Source organism: Amblyomma mixtum, chromosome 3 (assembly GCF_055824585.1).
Source record: "Amblyomma mixtum isolate Tamu chromosome 3, ASM5582458v1, whole genome shotgun sequence".
Lineage (NCBI taxonomy): Eukaryota > Metazoa > Arthropoda > Arachnida > Ixodida > Ixodidae > Amblyomma > Amblyomma mixtum.
Window position 1 is genome coordinate 389,251,721 of NC_143014.1, and position 17,913 is coordinate 389,269,633.

The 17,913-nt window shown below is 45.9% G+C and overlaps 1 protein-coding gene across 3 annotated transcripts; it reads left to right on the top strand.

The window, feature by feature from the left end:
• The first annotated feature begins 3,737 nt into the window (after nt 1–3,737).
• LOC149357147 (uncharacterized) lies at nt 3,738–16,062 on the top strand. Of its 3 annotated transcripts, none has more exons than XR_016289882.1 (5): nt 3,738–4,282; nt 5,185–5,266; nt 5,837–5,911; nt 10,101–10,231; nt 14,788–14,806. XR_016289882.1 is itself a non-coding variant. In XM_089577886.1 (5 exons), the coding sequence occupies exons 1-5, from the start codon at nt 4,267–4,269 to the stop codon at nt 15,983–15,985; spliced, it is 417 nt and encodes a 138-aa protein (XP_089434012.1). In that variant the 5' UTR covers nt 3,738–4,266; the 3' UTR covers nt 15,986–16,062. The 3 variants fall into 3 exon arrangements, 2 of the variants coding, with proteins under 2 accessions (XP_089434012.1, XP_089434013.1); XM_089577886.1 differs by lacking the exon at nt 14,788–14,806 and adding an exon at nt 15,873–16,062; XM_089577887.1 differs by lacking the exon at nt 14,788–14,806 and adding an exon at nt 15,873–16,062 and having other exon boundaries at nt 5,188–5,266.
• Nucleotides 16,063–17,913: the final 1,851 nt, after the last annotated feature.

The window sequence follows — 17,913 nt, forward strand, 5'->3', positions numbered from 1 at the left end:
CGGCAGCGACGTGTGACACAGGTTGTGGGCGCAGCTTGGGTAGAGCGGCGCAGCGATGCTTACTGGCATTTTGCAAAGTGTTTCGCATCCTCACGCGAACCCGCGAAGGCGATATTAGCGTGCGAACAAAAAAAAAGTCGATGTCCTCACTCGTTGGAATCAGATCTGTCAGAATCCGAGCTGCTGGGACTAGACGTGCAGTTGTTTTTTTCATATGCGCTGGTCAGCACGTGTGTGGGAAAGCAGACGATGCAGCAGTAGGTGCGTCACAACTTTTGTGGGCCCACTGACCAAGCGAAGCAGTTGATCTTCCCCCTCTGTGACGTCACTGTACAACTCGGCGTTCCGAAACCGAAAATCGTTCACCTAAAAATGCTATAATAAATTATTCACTCTGAATATATGAATCTTTTAGTGTGTATCATGCTTCCTGGAGCCATAAGAAACGTTTGCAACTAAGAACGCGCGAACCACAAATTTGGTGTCTCCACCCCTTTAAGGAGCAGTGAAGAAATTTCATGCAAAAATCAATGCCAGGCATGCCATATATATATACACACACATATATTTGGGAATTAAAATTGCCATGGCTGTGGCTTAGGAACACCAATTATTTCTCCTCTGAAAAGAAGAAAAACATTTCTGATAACTTTTCCCACACTCTTTCCCTTCAGAAATTCCTCGCGCGTTTCCGTGCTTCTGGCCCATGGTGTTCATGTATTTCCTTTCATTTGATTTACAATGCTTTTGTACTTCAAAGTTATTCGCATTCACGATTGCCCTGCGTCCTACCAGAATTATATATTTCTTACGCCCTTTATGCTTCTGGTGACGCTTTTATGCAACTTTGGCGCTATTTTTGGCTAATTTTGACACTTCGGCAGCTAGTTGGCTACTTTTTTGGCTACTTTTCTTGTTTTTGTGGCTCCTTTCAAAATTTAGGACCTGGCAACCTTGCTCAGAATGGAGTCTGCTAGCTGTCAAGCTGACACATGTGCGAAAACTTGGCCGGCGCGCCGCACCAGTCGCCGCTTGCGAACTGCCGCCTACTGCAAGCATGGACACGGAGCGGCAAGCATCTTTGCGCCGCTAGGCTCATGCCCGGCCCACAACCGGTGTAACACTTTGCCACCGCACACCAGCGCCTGCGCGCTGCTTGGCTACTGAAGTTCGCACCAGAAAAGACAAAATAGCGATGTTATCAGAAAGACTGCCGGCTGTACTCGGGCGGCGACAAAGCATGCCTGCCCACGTAGCGCGCTTTCGGCAACGGCGCTGGGCGCGGGCGCGCCGGGCGACGAACTGCACTGCTCTCTGGCTGCCCTCGTCGTCGCTAGGCCTGTTTCGCACCGAAGCCGCGGTGGACAGCGCTTTGGAGGTAGCCTGGGTTATAATAAAATGCCTGCTTTTTGCATCGTTTTACTGTCAACAGCATCGTCTCACAACAAAAAAATATGGTCATTGTTGCAGTGCGCTCGGCAGCGGAGCTATATAGCGGACGCCAGGCGCGCAAGCCGGACCGCAACGGCCGGGCAGCGGCAGCTGAGCGGCGGTTAATTGTGGCAAGAAATTTGCTCGTATTACAGTTGCTGCTTCTACCAGCAACTCGGCATTGTACAACGATCCTCAAAAAGGATCTATTTTCCACACTTCTTGCTCCCACAGTTTATTATTTACGTGAAGAAAAATCTTTAGCTCATTTTTATATGTACGCAAGCGGACGGGATCCAGGTTTGCCGGCCGGCCTGCAGACTCGCTGTATTTCACATTCGCACCAGAAAAGACAAAACAGCCATGCTATCAGAAAGGCTGCCTGTTATATTCGAGCAGTGGCAGCATGCCGAGCTTTCGGCAACGACGCCGCCTGCGGACGCGCCGGGCGATGAAATGCGAGCCTTGCCGGCGGCCCTGGGTAAGCCTACCTGGTTTTGCATCGATACTATCGATACCGCAGCTGAGGGAGCTTCGGAACTGGTCAGCGCTGTAAAAGGTACTACTCTCGTCACCCCTTCAACTGTGAACCTGTCCCATAGTAAAATAAAGATATGCTCGATTTCCGCGACGCCAGAGCTAGCAAATGCCAGCTATGCGAGCGGCGACCAGGCAGTAAATAAAGCGGTCATGGGATGAAATTTGCTTGTATCGCCGAATTAAATACTGCCCGCAACTCGGCATCAGCCAACGATCCTCAAAAATGATTCATTTTTGCCATTCATCTATTCCAGTGCTTGTTATGAGCGTGAACAAATAATACTAGCGTGTTTTTCTGACGCCGGCGGCCGACATCCAGGCTGACAGGCCGGCCCCGAGAAACGCGCGCCCACGTCATTATGACGCTGGCGCTCTGCGCGCTCGCATTCTGCTCCTTGTCAGTGCGACGCGCCGCATGCGGCCTGTCATTGACATCGGTTGTGCGCAGGCGGCGAGCTGCTGTCAGTCGTTGTTACGCCGCTCGCAACGGCACGTCGCGCGCCCGGCAAGCAGCAGTCATGCCGAGAGCCCGCGACACCTCTGCCTGCGGGAGCCCCGACCGTGAACCTCCGAACCCGGTCATGGACTCGAGTCTTCATCTCTATCACAAGGGGTGGGTTGACTCGCAGCCCCAGCTGCAAATTATGCCTAACCCTCTTCACGCTTCTGGAATATATTTTTCTGCAGCAAAGAACAGAAGCGCGGAGCCGATGCGCGCCGCGATAGCTTACTCGTTCGTATCGAGTTCATGTAAACAGAGAATCGTCGAGATGGGCTGGCCTTGCTCAGCTCGATTCTCTGACTCAAACCACCGCTGTCAAGGAACACCACCTAGATAAGTTCACGTAAGCAAGGCTATGTCGAGCCGCCGATACTGAAGCCAAGGAGGATGGAGAAGAAGAACCGAAACCGAAACTTGTCCCAGGTCAGTGATTGATGTATGACCACGCGCTGCCCTTTAACAGAGTGCAATTACGCGTGCAAATAATTGGAAAACCTTGTTTCACTACTGAATTTCTCATAAAGGTATTATTTTAGGGCAAACGAAAGTTGAAGATATCTGTACGTTTCTGAAGATCTTAAAATGACGTAGTCGAGTAGTGCGTGTGCCAGCCGACGGCGGCGCATGGTCGTTTCATGAGCACAAAAAGGCAGCGATTTCGAACGGGCTTTATTAAATGCAGACTCAATATTGAGTCGAAATATTTCGGAATCAGCATGTCTAATGTTTATGGAAGCAGTAAAAATTAAAACCGGGCAGCTTAATTTTCTTTTCACAACCCCTTTAAGGTGATTCTTACTCTCGTCGTCGACGCCATCGTCACCGCTCGTGACGCACTGGCTGAGAACTACAATTCGAGTGCGTGCTAAAACAAGCTGCTCGTATTTCTGGGAACAATCTGAACTCGAAAACACAGTTGCTTCTATCGGCTTCCATGTGGGCTCTTGCTCAATTGTGCAAGTACACGCGAACAAGATGCGGCCAGTGCGAGCCGCTGTTGCATATCAGCTAAAGTGTGACGCAACTATCGGCTTAGTTTCGTAAAGCAGTTGATATCAAAGTAATCCGCTTGTACGGGTCACAGTTAAGCTCTCAGTTTCATGTAAATCTCCGTGGAGCATGCCCGCGTCAGTCAAAGTAATGCATCGCAGCTGCTCTCAGTCCTACCGCTCACGTCCAACATACCCTTGATATGCGCCAGCTTGAGATACGGTGCATTTCTTTGCCCTTTTTGTCGCAATTAAGAGATTTTAGCTGGCAGCAAACGAAATTTCATTCCGTCAACAGCGTCGTCTGCGCCGTCGTCTGCTCCGTCGTCTGCTAGGACATCCGGGGCACCCTGGGTGATGGGAACACAGGATCGCAGCTTCTACAAACGTCGTGTCACAAAAGTATTTAAAAGCGCTTTAGTGGTCGCACTTAATAAAAAAATAAAAATATAAAATATGTTTGTTTTGAACATAATTTAAATATTAGGAATAAAAAAGCGCATTTGAGTTGCAGTTTTTCAACGACGCAAAAACGAGGGCAAAGCCGCTGCCGCCGGCGCAATGTCAGTGCGTGCGTTGCTTCACGTTTTGTGTTATTTGGCTTTTCATGGCATTGTTTGAGTGCTTGTGCGGCGGACATGTGTGAAGAACAGAAGTGTGTTTTGGAAGCCAACGACGAGTATTACGCCCAGTCAACATCGGTGAGTTTGGACGGGCAAAGCCATGAAGAAAGGCAGCTAGCGCTACGACGTCTTGTCATCTGGAAAGGCAATGAAGACGACGGCGCTGTTTTACTAAGCCTGGATGAGCTGCATGATCGGTGAGTCCCGTCAACGCTTCTCTATTACTGATCTGTATTCACACGCGTTATTAGTGTGCGGGCTATATAGGGATGGCAGTGGAGGCAGTCTGCGTGCGGTTGCCTCAGTTATAATGCGTTGCCAGGAAAGAACGGGCGTGTAGCCTGCGTGACAAGTGTTGCTTCATAGTCTATGTCTGCGTTTAGTACTCAGGTGCCGTGGTAAATAAAAATGCCACCAGAGATCGCAACAGAGTTATGCGGTCGCTTGCTACCGCTGCAAAAAACTACAGACAATGTTTACTACATTCAGCTGGCATGGATTTGTACTGCGTAGAAGACGACGATGAGTGCCGCGTGTGAGAGCGCTTTTGCTTGGACAGCTGAGAACAGGCAAGGGAACTGACAACGGGCGATTTGCTCGCGGCTGGTACTCATCGGATGGATTTGTGCTATTTAGAAGATTATTATGAGCAGCAGTGCTGCGCGATGAAGCACTCGCGCTAGGCGAACTGCGAACAGACGACGGATGATTTTGCTAGGTGTTGGTGCTCATCGGATCAGTGCTTACTTCTTTATATTCGTCATGCAAATTTTTTCGAAGACAGTGATCGCATGTGGAAGGCTGGCGCATGTTTACTAGTAATTTGTAAACTTTTTATCTGTGCTTCCCCATTGGAACAGAATTTGGCAATATTATGTCAGTGAGGTCGTTCTTGTGTCTTCCCTGAACTGTAGGCGTCCATGCTTCCTCACCTTCAGGGCACTGAAGTGTTGGGGATGGAACTGCACACTTATTTGAGATTTCAAGCTTTTTGCTGTATACCTCGCTTATGCGGCCTGTTTTCACGTCGTTCGCAATTGGTAATGGTTTGTTATTAATTTTCACCTTCTCTTATTTATTCTTGGTTGACTGCCGGCAGCAGTTCTCCGCGCTCGGAACTGTTCCCAGGCACGGAACCCTACCCACAGACGTCGCTACACCACACTCACCAGTCTTCTTCGGTATTTTTTTTTCTCTTGCCCCTACTTGCATTACCACTCGACAAATGTTTTGCTGTTTTTATTTGTGTGCAGATTTGTTAAATGCACTACTAATTTTCGTATCATGCTCAGTTGAGACGTGAGATATCGGGCTCCTTGCTATTGAATGCATGCTTTTTCCATTCTCTCTTCTCATTTATGCAAGATAAACTGGTCGACTGGTTGGTACGTTCAGTTTAAGAATACATTAGATGCTGGTGCAAGGCACCCTAATAGTAATTAACTAAAGCCTGCGCATGCTATATTCGAATAGTTGGGCTTTTTTAATCATGCATAAAAATGAAGCGGTATTCCAGCCAGCTCATCTTTCAATGTGGTTATGACAGTCATGTAAATGTACTCAAAGAATGTGTATGGGTGTTTCACATACAATCTCCTTATTTATTTTGTCATGGGCCACCTCATTGCTTTTTGTGTTCCTATATTAATACCTTATTTTAGTTTCTGAAGCAGTCAACAGTTTGTTTTGTTGTCATTCATGACATTGTCACTGGCACTGACAGCTGTTGGTCGGGACGTATTTATCTGCAGTTGCCAGCTGCCAGCATATGCTGGGCCATGCGTGCTTCCTGCCTTCAGCTGTGCCATCCCTCCAAGCCATTCATGGTAATTATCTTTTTCAGTTACTCACACCTTACCTGCCTGTTTTGAAAAATATTTTTTCAACCTAGGCTCACTGCTGTGTTTAAAAATGCATGCAGAACTCTACATGCACTTTACAGCAGTACCTCAGCTTATAATTACATGAACTGCAAATTTGTGTGAAATATAGCCGCTCATGTAGCTCTTGACACTGCGCTGTTATTATAAAGGAGTTGAGCCTGCTTCAGGTGCAGTGACTATTCCACACCTGTTGCCTGTAATGCATGTGTGTCCTTTAAAAGGGCCAAAATGTTCGTTTATCTTTTTAAAAACGTTGTGCTGGACAATAATACTTTAATGGTATTTCTTGCTTGTACACTGAAATGCCAGTCAGTAAAGTAACATTGTATGATGACACCAAATCTTGCGTGGCATAGCATCCTTGCAGCGTTCTTGGCAAGCTCCTGTCAGCGCAGATGTATTGCTGGTTTATTGCTGTAGCATGTGGTTATACTGCACAGTTTGTACCTCTACGTTCTTGAAAGTATCCTTGAAAAATTTAAAATTGGTTTTTGAGGCGAGGAAGTGACAGAGTAACTGTCTCGCATCTTGATAAGCGCCTGAACCATGATGCAAGGGAAGGGATAAAGGAGGGAGTTAAAGAAGAAAAGAGGTGCCGTAGCAGAGGGCTGCAGAATAACTTTGGCCACCTGGGGATCTTTAACCTGCACTGACATCAAACAGCATGCAGTTTAGCCTGTGTTCACTTGGGCCCGCATAAAAAAAAACGAGCAGACCTTCTTAGAACTAACATTTCATTGCACCAGCTACTTTGTAGTTTTGACTGCAGTGATCTGAAATCAACGGTTGTTTACTTTGCACAACCCACATACCCTGAACAAGATGTGAAGATGCTAGACGAGGTGACCCTCTCTGCATAGCAGCGGGTTGGTTCAGGAAATGCGAAGACTCGTGGAGAACCGCTCAGTTATATTTGATTTCATGTCATTGTAGTATTAGTGGTGAGTTGTAGTATAAGTGATGAATTCTTGTAAATGATTGAGGACATCAATACTCAGTGTGAAAATGAGAGCTTAATCAATACTTAATAATCAGGAAAGAGGCCATTTTATGAAATGCAGTCAGGCACTGGAAGTCTGAACAGAATGCACCTCGGCCAGGTCATGCACGGATATAGAGCATTTGAAAGAAATGGTTGGGAGAATAAGAAAGGGGTTTATTGCCTTAGGCATGCACTCAGAAGTTACTAGCAGCACCTTGCAGTATTCTCAAAAAGAAATTTTAAACTGCTTTGCCTTTGCTAAGCTGTCGGGAAAAGTGGGGTACACTATAAAAGGCTTAAATTGAGAACTGTGCTGTGAACCACTCAGGAAAATCATAGGGTTAATGATAAGAGATTGGGAGAGAACTGAGTTGGTTGGAAATAAATGCGAATTAAAATCTGAGCGGGAATCATAAATGGACATAAGCAGGACATACATATTTTAAAGAAGCTGACTATCCTTTTAAATAGTGGAGTGGTTACTCGCAGCAGGAAATTGTGCTCTTCTTGCCTTCATTTTAAGGACATATGCTTTGTGTCTTACGTCTCTTGGCCTGCCATAGGCAGCATATGCTCATAATAAATTTTTACCTGTCTAATTATGTGGCATTGGGAGATTTGAACTATATAACCTCATCAATGCACACCCTCTCTGAAGTGAACTTTGTGAACCCCGTCAGTCACCACATTGATGCATGTCACCCCAAATGGGAGCCGTCATAGGGCTGAGTGGTTATTGTGCTTGGCTGCTGACCTGGAAGAGGCAGGTTCGATTCCAGCCAGTTTCGATTCCAGCTGTACTAGTCTCATTTCAATGGAGACGAAATGCTAGAGGCCCAGGTACCGTGTGATGTCAGCACACCAAAAGAATTTTCCAGTCCTCTACAATAGCGCCCTGTATAGCCTGCGCCGCTTTGTGGCATTAGACCCTTTAAAACCAAGTAAAGTAATGGATACATCATTTCCAAAAATTTTTTTGAATTTATTGTTTTCTAAACGTTAACAATTTTCTGCACCTGTTTTCCTTCGTCTTTCCCTCTTATTTCCTTCTTCATGCTGAGTAACAGGTCAGTGATATTAAGTACCAGCTAAATATTTTGTTCATTTCATTAGCAAACTTTCTCTGTCTCTCTATTGCTTTGCTATTTGTATCTGCAGTATAGTATTATGCAGAAATATGTCAAGCTTAGATCCAAGAGATATGGCGTAGATTTTAAGTTCTATAGTCAACCACACTGACATTACTTATTACGCTATCGAGGCTTTTTTTGGCATGTGCTACCTGGTACAGAACTGATGTGGCCTACAGCGGTAAATATCGTTTGAATGTGCATAAATTGAATAGGAAGGCAAATTTCCCATTTGCCTATGTAAATAGATTGGGCAATCATCATGTGCTCACAAAGCTCATCAACTTTTCTGTTTCCAAAACTTTCTGTAAAAGGCACTGACCCACTGATATACACTGCAGTTACTTTTGCCTAATCCTGATATTATTTACTGAAGATTGGTTTGAGGGAAAGTCCACTGAGCTCGAATGAGTGCACGGCAGCTTGTCTCTGTCCAAAGTATTTGGAGAATAATGAATTTTGTTACCTGGCAGAGATAAAGCAAGGATGGCAGTGTTTTGTAATGTCCACAGGGCATTCATCCAAAGCCCAGTATGCATGTAATTCCTTTCTTTTTGTGCAACATAAAACGTCTTCCCTTTACACTCATGGTTGAAACAAAATGCTGAATACTTCACCACTCAAAAAATGAAGGCCATTGTGCTGCTCTACAAAATATCAGGCTGCAGCGGTTGTTGCGAGGCAAATTCACTAGGTTGTCATCATCATCAGCCTCACACCCACTGCAGGGCAGAGGCCTCTCCCGTGTCTCGCCAATTAACACGGTCCTTTGCCAGTTGCAGCCACCGTATCCCCACAAACTTCATAATCTCATCCGCCCGCCTAACTTTCTGCTGCCCCCTGCTACGTTTGCCTTCTCTTGGAATCCACTCCATCACTCTTAAGGACCACTGGTTATCTTGCCTTTGCATTACATCCCTGCCCAAGCCCATTTCTTCCAAATAACCCACGTTTTTTTCACACCTATTTGTCAGGCTCCGCGTTTTTTTCTCACCTATTCGTCAAGCTGCAAGCCACTTGCACGCTCTACAAACCTATTTAAAGTACAATATCCAGCAGTTTTGCCATGGAGTGTGTAGTGCTAAAACAAAAAAATAATACAAGTAATAGCTGATGATCTGCTACAGCAACAGAATTCCAAGAGTTTGAGAAGGGCAGTGCGAGAACTAGCAAGGCGGGATAGCGAAATTTGACAAGCAGCGGACCGGGATCCTGCAACTTGTCGAGGACAGGCAAATTGGAGACTTATGGAAGGGGCTGTAGTCTTAAGTGCACCTAGCTGGGCTTGTGATGCAGTGTATAGGGTCCTTTGTTTTTGAGTAAAACTGGTTTCTCCTGATTGTTGCATTCCAGAAAGATTCATCAAGATTGGGTTAAACCCAATCTTCGCGTGCAAATGTGCCTGTAAGAAAGTGTAGATTGATAATCCATGAAGCTAAAGAACCACTGGAGAGTAGTGGATACGTCTCGTATTTCTTCGTACCTATATTGTTTAAACAGTGCTGGCTATTTTAATTCCTTTTTAATGCTTATTGCTCGTCGAGTTGCATAAAATTTTAGGATAATTGAAAACTGCAGGTAGGTTTAATCACAATAATTATACCCGTATTTATGAAGCTCTGTTCGAAGAGTTTTTTTGCAATGAAGTGAGAGCAAGTGGTGCGGAATGCTTGTTACTGTGTCACCCTGCCAATATTTCTAGAACCCCTGGGACCACTGAGCTTGTGAGTATCTATGACTCAAAAGCTTGGAGCTGATTGCCCATTCCGAGGTTGTCTGTATTAACCGGTGCAAGGCCAAGGGCTCATAGCTAACTAGCATTTGACACCATAGAACTAGATGCAGTCAGGCTGGGACTGTGCAGTATGTCAGTGTTAACGAGGTCGTGATAAACGAGGTTTACTCTGCGATGCTAGTGTGAAATAATAATTGTTCTTATGGAAAATATCGTTTTTTCTTAGTCATTGCAGCAATGCAAGCATATCAAATCTGATATCTCTCACTCATCCCTCTGTTTCAGTTTCAAGGGACCAAGAGTTGCGTGGAAGTCGTGCAAGGCACAAAGTTGCGTGCGGCTTGAGCCAGCAACCAGGAGCAGGCTGGGAATTTGCGAATTGCCAGTGGTATTCGCTCAGTCAAGCAGGCTTTACTGTAAGTACAGTGTTTTCGGCATAGCATGTCTTTGGGAAGTATGCATTGAGCTTGAATAGGACAAGCTGTCGGTCTAGTTGGTGCTGATCCTTTGTGGTTGACAGTGCTTAGAAACACAGACTGGGGTCAGAAAGAAAAAATATGAGGGCACAGGTGGTGACTACAGATTTATTCCAGAAACACCGAAACGCTGCATATATAACCAAAACGCAGGCGCCAACAGGTGGCAATTTTATGCACTCGTGGCAACAATAAGTGATATGGCCAATAGTGGGAAAACAACACAGACTAGAAACAGAAAACCATACTATAGAGCAGGGAAGGATGAAACCATAACAATGTTAAAGGAATAGTTTTAAGCAAGTCATCTTTAAGACCACCAGCACGTGAAACAGTGGAACGGTTTGACCAAAATTTTTAAGTACTGGTCCAATAACACGGAACTAAAACACTACAAGCAAACACAGATCAAGGGCAGTGAAATAAAAGCAAAATGGCAAGAAAAAACATGCGGTGAAATGAAAATGGTGGTTGGGCAAGCAAACAAGAATTGGTCTACAAAGGTGAAGTGAGCTAAAAAACTGAAAGAATAAAAGGGCAATAAATGCACATGAGCAACAAAGGTGAAGCCAAGAATTAACATGGCTAAAGGAGGAAGATGAGCTACTGTAAAAACGAGAGAAATAAAATATCGAAAGATGAAATTCAATGAGTATGAAGGATAAAAGCAAACAAAAACGCGAAAATAGAGGAGTTGTCAGAAAAGTGAAGCAATGCAAGATGTTTATAAAACCAGGGCTAGGTCAAACAGATCCTGAAGAAAGGCAATCTTTTTTTCCGAGGGTGTTCTTGCCCATTAATCCTGGAGCCTCAAAATCCCGGCGGCTCCCACCAGTTCGTCATGTCGGCTTATTCTGGTGCCTTTTTAACACAATGGCACTTTTTCGAACATGGGTGGCATGGCTTCAGTCACAGTTTTGGCAATGGACTTGCAGATTTAGAAGGACGTGGTTGTAGGCCAGTTGGTAGGAAATCGTGAGGAGCAAAACCGCAAAACAGGATGGGACAAAGGCAGGCGAAACACAAGGCTGTACGACAACTGAACATTTATTGAAGTAATGAGTGCTCATATGGATCAGTTGCGCATGTAATCTGCAAACAATCGTTGCAAGAACAACCTAGGGAGGGAAACAAATTCTGATTCTTTCTGAAAAATGGACACAGAAGGCATGCTAACACACTTATCTAGCTTCGACCTCAGGATGGCAACAGCCTTGAGAATTTCTTTCCAACTGGGCCTTTATTCATCCAATAATAATGTGCAGTTCAGTTTAGGATAACAGTCTTTACAACTGGAACAGTGAACAGGCAGGCAAGGTCGTCCGGGCCTACCCGAGGAATGCTGATACTCATGCAAGGGAATGTTTCACCATCTACCAATTTGGCCGGTATAAAATTGACCACAGCTGAGAGGAATCGTGTATACCACCCCCGTTGCACATGGCACGAGGCATTCAAAAAAGTACGGCCAACGGGCATTTTGTACGAGATTCCCCTCAGCTGTGGCCAGTTTTATATTGTCCAAAGTGGTAGATGTTTACACATTTGTTTGCAAGAGTATGCGTGTTCCTTGAGTAGACCCGGAGGCGTTTGCCGTCCCACTCACTGTCTCATTTGTAGACTGCTATCCCAAACTGAACTGCACACAGATTATTGGATGAAGAAAGGAGCAGTTGGAAAGAGAAATCGTCGAGGCTGTTGCCATCTTGAAGTCACGCCTACTGTGTTCATTTTTCAGGAAAATTAGCGTTTCTGTCTGTGTTTCCCCCGGTTGTTTTTGTTTCGTTGTTGAGCAGGTGATTGTCATATTTGCTCAGCTCCATGGTTGCCATTGAATTTTTTTGCCTCTTTACGATTGTTTGCAGATTACACACGCGACTTGTCTATGTAAGGACTGCTGTTCTTCAATAAATTTTCAGTTGTCAGTACGGCCTTGTTTTGTCACCTGCTTCTGTGCGATACAGTTTTGCGGTTTGGTCTTCCCGACTGGCAGATTCCTGAGAGATGTACCCAATAAATCAATCGTATGCTCGCTTATCCTTTCATTGATGCCAACGTATACCTTGCGGCAAGACAAAGGGATTGATTAAACGCCCTCCGCGCATGGCGCTAAGGGTTTTCTGTACCGCTTGGTGCAGCGTCTTTTTTTTTCATTCAGGATTCCACGACTGTGATAGGTGCTAGTGGGTCAAAAAAGGCAATGTCTACTCCTACTTTCTCTTCGATTTCCTTAAAGTGCTGTGAAATTTACCTTTAGAAAATTCAAGAGATAGAGTAGATGCTTTTTTTTTTGCTGCCGCCCCGCCCCCCCCCCCCCCACATCACCTATTGCACCTCTCTAGGATCGTCAATGAAAAAGAAACAGGCTGCACCGAATTTTACAGAAACCCTTAGCGGCATGCGCAAGAAGTGCTTGCTCAATCCCTTTGTCTTGCCGCAAGGTATACATTGGCATCAATGGAAGGCTAAGAGAGCATTACACTGATTTATCGGGTACATCTCTTAGGTACCTGCAAGTCCACTGCTGATAATGGGACGCAAAAAAGCCATGCTGCCCAAAGTTCGAAAAAGCCACTGTGTTAATAGAGCCCCGTAATAAGCTGACGCAATGCAATGGTGGAAGCCGCGGAGATTTTCAGGCTCCGGGGTGAATGTATAGAACACGCTTGGTTTCACTCAGAGGATTGGCTTTCTTTGTGGACGTACTTGATCTAGCCCTGGTTCTACATGTGTGTTACATGCCTTGCCTCTTCCGCCAACTTCCCTCTTTTCGTGTTTTTTCTTGATTTTTGCCTTCATACTGGTTATTGAATTTCACTTTTTTTATATTTTATCTCTCGGCTTCAATGTACGTCATCTTCCACTTTTAACCATAATAACTGTTGGCTTCGCCTTTGTGGCTCATGCGCGTTTTTATTCCCCTTTTATACTTTTAAATTTTAGCACACTTCACCTTCGCTTGTTGCTCAATTCTCGTTTGCTTACCCAATCACCATTTTGCTTGTATTGCGTGTTTTTTCTTACTATTTCTCCTTCATTTTTTTTTCACTGCGCTTGGTCTGTGTTTGTGCGTAAGGTTTTTTAGTTCCATTTTATCTGACCAGTTCTTAAATATTCTTTTGCTCAAACCTATGCACTGTTGGCAGTCTTTTAAAAATGACTTGCTGATAAATTTTTCTCTCACCTTGTTATGGTATTATCCTGTGCTGTGTCCTCTGGTTTTTGCTTCTAGCTTTTGTTGTTTTTCCACTACTTCTCATACAACTTCATGTTACCACGAGTGCATAAATCGCTGCGTCTTGGTGCCTGTGGTGTGGGTATTTATGCAGTATGTCGGCAGTTCTGGAAAAAGTTAAGTTCAGTGCCTGTGCCATCGTCTTTTTTGTTTCTGTCCCTTGTCTGTATGTCTGAGTACTGTGAACCACAATCGGTGCATTGAGCTGACTGCTCTGCAGCTGCCCATGCGTATGCAATGAAGTGGCTTCAAGAATAATGAAGTAAACAAAAAAATTTATTGCTTAAAATTTCTGGTATGTTTTTTAGGAAAACATTTGTCATTTAAAGGGCTAAGAGTGCTCTGAAAACCTAAAAAAATTATGTGCTTCTTGGGGCCTTTCCTCAAATTTCACATCACCTTGTAGCGTGATGCAAGACATTCAAGTTGTTACCCACAGTTTACTTTTTTGTTGCCCACTTATTGGCTGCCACCTTCTTTGGGAGGCAGTGTCATGGGGTTTGGGAGACAATCTGATTTGTGTGCGTTGGCCTGAAGTGCAAGCTTTTGGATGTGGGGAGCAGGTTCACGGTGCCAACTTTTGGCTGTAACTACAGTTTGGCAATGACTGTTAGTCCTTTTCTGTGATGCAGTGTCATTTATGTAATGCATATTTTGATGATGAAGCAGTCTCAGGGGTTGCGGTGCTCAGCTGTTGATTTCAGACACAGGATCGATCCTGGGCGCGGCAGTCGCATTCTGATGGAGACAAAATGCTGGAAGCCTGTGTACTGTGCGATGTCAGTGCACGTGAAAGAACCCCATGTGGATGAAATTATCAGAGCCCTTCACTATGGCATCCCTCATAGCCTGAGTCACTTGGGACATTAAACCCCATAAACCCAAACCCATTTTGGTACTTCTCAGCTTCGCCGCTGGCCTCTGCAGGCCAGCGAAAGCTCCCACAAGTTGACGAACGGCAGTTTTTTACACCATTCGTGGCAGTTTTTCATGCCATTCGTAAATGCCTACATAGACGCTACATCTTTGGAGGCAAAGGTTGCCAGATGTGCAAGCGTTTCCGGTAGTTTTTCTCTGTTGCTTTCGTCAGGCAGCTTGCAAAAGATGTTTTACTAGGCTAATAAACGGTGAGGTTCTTTGTGTTCTTAAGGTGGTGCTGCGTGATAAAACAGACACCTAATAGCCATGCCATGCTTTTTTGTAGCCAAAGGCAATTTTTCGCCTTATTCTCACCTTCATTTGCTGTTCATGCTTCCTCGAGGGACGGCGGTTGGAAGAAGGTCTCTAGAGCAGCTCCTCGTCTGAAGAAATGCCGAGTGGCATTCTTCAATGCTAACTGCTCATCAAATGGAAGGGCAGTTGTTTTCTCCACTCCACAGAGTGGAGACGGAGTATCGAGTTGAGGCGCACTTCTGAATTCGGCGGTTAGCCTTTCATAGGCAGCAGAGATGCGCAATAAACTGCTGCGCAATAATTTGCTGTTAATCTTCCAGATAAACACTAAAACCTCCTCATTCCTCATCAATGCACACTCTGTGTAAGGAACTTTGTCACTCCATTTGTCACCACTTTGATGTATGCCGTCCCTAATTCAGGGGCTGTATAATTTTTGAACTTTTGTTGAAATTGCTTGAAAACCTTTGCAATTTCCTGCACCTCTATTCTTTTTTTCCCCCAAGTCCCAAACCTACGCAGAGTGCATGTGGGTTTTTAAACTCCAGCTAAATTTTGTTATTCATCAAAGGGCTTTTCTCTCTACTGCTTTGCTGGGTGTATCTGAAGTATAATATTATGCACCAGTGTGTGAAGCTTTGTTCCCAGAGCTATTAGCCCGAGGTAGTAATTTTAGAGCATTACGTTGCGTTCTGAGCCTGGTTGTGTTTTGAGCCTCAGAGTTGTGCTGATTCCACGGATAGAACCCAAGATGGCAGCCTCCAGTGCAGCAGTGTATCCCAGTAGTTGCCATGGGAGCCGAGGGGGTTACGTAATGGAATAAAATAATAGCAGGTGGCAGTGGGATGCTCGAGCACCACAGCTCGAAACTAAACTATATCGATCAGTATATGTATATCTGTCTGGCAGGCATTAGTCTGGCTGCTTAGTCTCGACATTCATGTAAAATTTGTGGGTGAACCGTTTGGCATGAATGTACCAGATGGTGTCATACGATTCAGCCTGTAGTGCAGCATAAACTTACTAGTTAAGTTGGAGCCTATCTCGCAGCACGGATTCGAACTGACAACCTATGTTAGGTGTATTAATGCTCGTTATTCGATCACTGCCTCAGCATCTGCTCATTTTTTATATTCAACCACACTAACATTACTTATTACCCCATCTGTGCAGATTCCTTCTGGCACTATTTGAAGCTGAAGGATTGCTCGGCTGAGGATCTCCAAAAGCGCCACAAGAAGGTCACGCGCTACCTGGCACAGAAGTGCTGTGACCTGCGGCGGTAAATAGCTGTTCAAGGCAATAGTCTCTTGTTATATGCATGAATAGATTGGGTAAGCCCATGTGCTTACAAAACTGGTAACTTGACTGTATTTCCTAACTGTCTGTATGGTAAACTTAGGCACTAGAATAACCTGCAAATCTCACTGGAATTTGCCTACTATAGTGAGATACTGCTTTACCCAAGTTCTGCTTAAGGGTAGTCGACTACTCAGATGACGCACAGATTATATTTATGTTGTGTCCCCTTATTGCTTTTGTGTGTGTGCGCCCCCTCCTAACGACCACTCGCATTCCCCTCCTAACGACAGTTCGCATCCTCCTCCTAACGACCACTCAATCCTCCTCCTAACGACCACTCGCATCCCCTCCTAACGACCGCTTGCCCTTCGTCGCACGCTGTCGCCAGAGGCCCCCCCACGGTGCGCCCCCGCACCCTCCTCCTGTTCTGGGAAGCCACTCCCTCTCGTGGACGCTTCTCCACTCCCTCCTTTCTTCGGGCGGCCAGTTCGGCTCCTGCCTCGGTCGACGCTGGTCGCACCCTCTTCAGCTTTAAATAAACGAAGTCTAAAAGTACCGTGTGCGTCTTTCGCTGCATTCAACACAGCGACCGGACACGACAGTGGCGACGAGAAAGTGGATTCGACCCGCGCTACGCAACGCTATTGACAAGCCATGGCTACGCGAGGGTTTCCCAATCAGATACCAGAATTCAACGGCTCATCGTGGTCATCGTGGGTTGGACGCCTTCAGTTCTACTTTGAAGCTAACAACATCACAGACCCAGCCTTGAAGAGGGCCAACCTGCTGACGCTGTGCGGGGAGCAGACCTACGATACTGTCTGCGCCCTTATTCAGCCAAGCACACCAGCGGCAGTGTCTTACGACGACATCGTAAAAACGCTGCAAAAGCACTACGACCCAAGGCCATCCGAGGTCTACAGCCGGGCTCGCTTCCAACGACGAGATCAACTGGGAGGAGAAACTGTGAGCGCCTACGTAGCCGCGCTCAAGAAGCTCGCTGCCGACTGCAATTTTGGAACGCTGTCGACAACAGCTACCGGGCAGGAGGGAGACGCAGCTTCTTCTGCTAACACCACCATGCTTCCCTTGGACGTGATGTTACGCGACAGATTTGTGTGCGGACTGAGTGACGAGTCACTGCAGCAGCGCCTGTTCGCTGAGAAGGACCTCACATTCAGCAAAGCTTACGACATCGCCGTTCGAGCGGAGAGCGCCGGTCACCAGCAGAGAGGGATTCGCCGGAACACCGAGCCGGTACACCAGACAAGCAACCAGGTGCGCAAGCCTTCTGTTGTTGTAAAATCGGTCAAAAAGGCACAACGCTGCTGGCGGTGTGACGACCAACACAACCCCCAGGGATGTCGATTCCAGTCAGCCACGTGTAATTTTTGCCACAAGCGAGGGCATATCGAAAGAGCATGCATTACGAAACGGAGACTTGCCAAGATAAAGTCACCTTCCCAGCCTAATCACAGCGTCAACGCCTCAGAGAATACGCCGCTATCTGATCTCCATGGAACAACATCAGCAACACCATCTGTGTTGTACGACCTGAACACCATGAATCTCGGCACGCGACCGAAGATTTTTACAGAAGTAAGCGTACATCACCAGCTGATTAAGTTCGAGGTGGACTCCGGCGCAGCCTGTACTCTGATCAGTGAGGACACGTTCCGAACTTCATGGCCATCTGACGCACCCGCCCTGCAACAAGACGACACGCACCTGCGAACGTGGTCAGGACAGAATCTGCCACTATTGGGCTCTGCCAACGTGCAGGTTAACTACAACGGCCAGACCCATACGCTACCTCTGCTTGTTGTGAAGGGCACAGGATCAAGCCTTCTAGGGAGAAACTGGTTTTCTCCACTAGGCGTGATGATATGCGGCATACACCAGACGCCGAGGC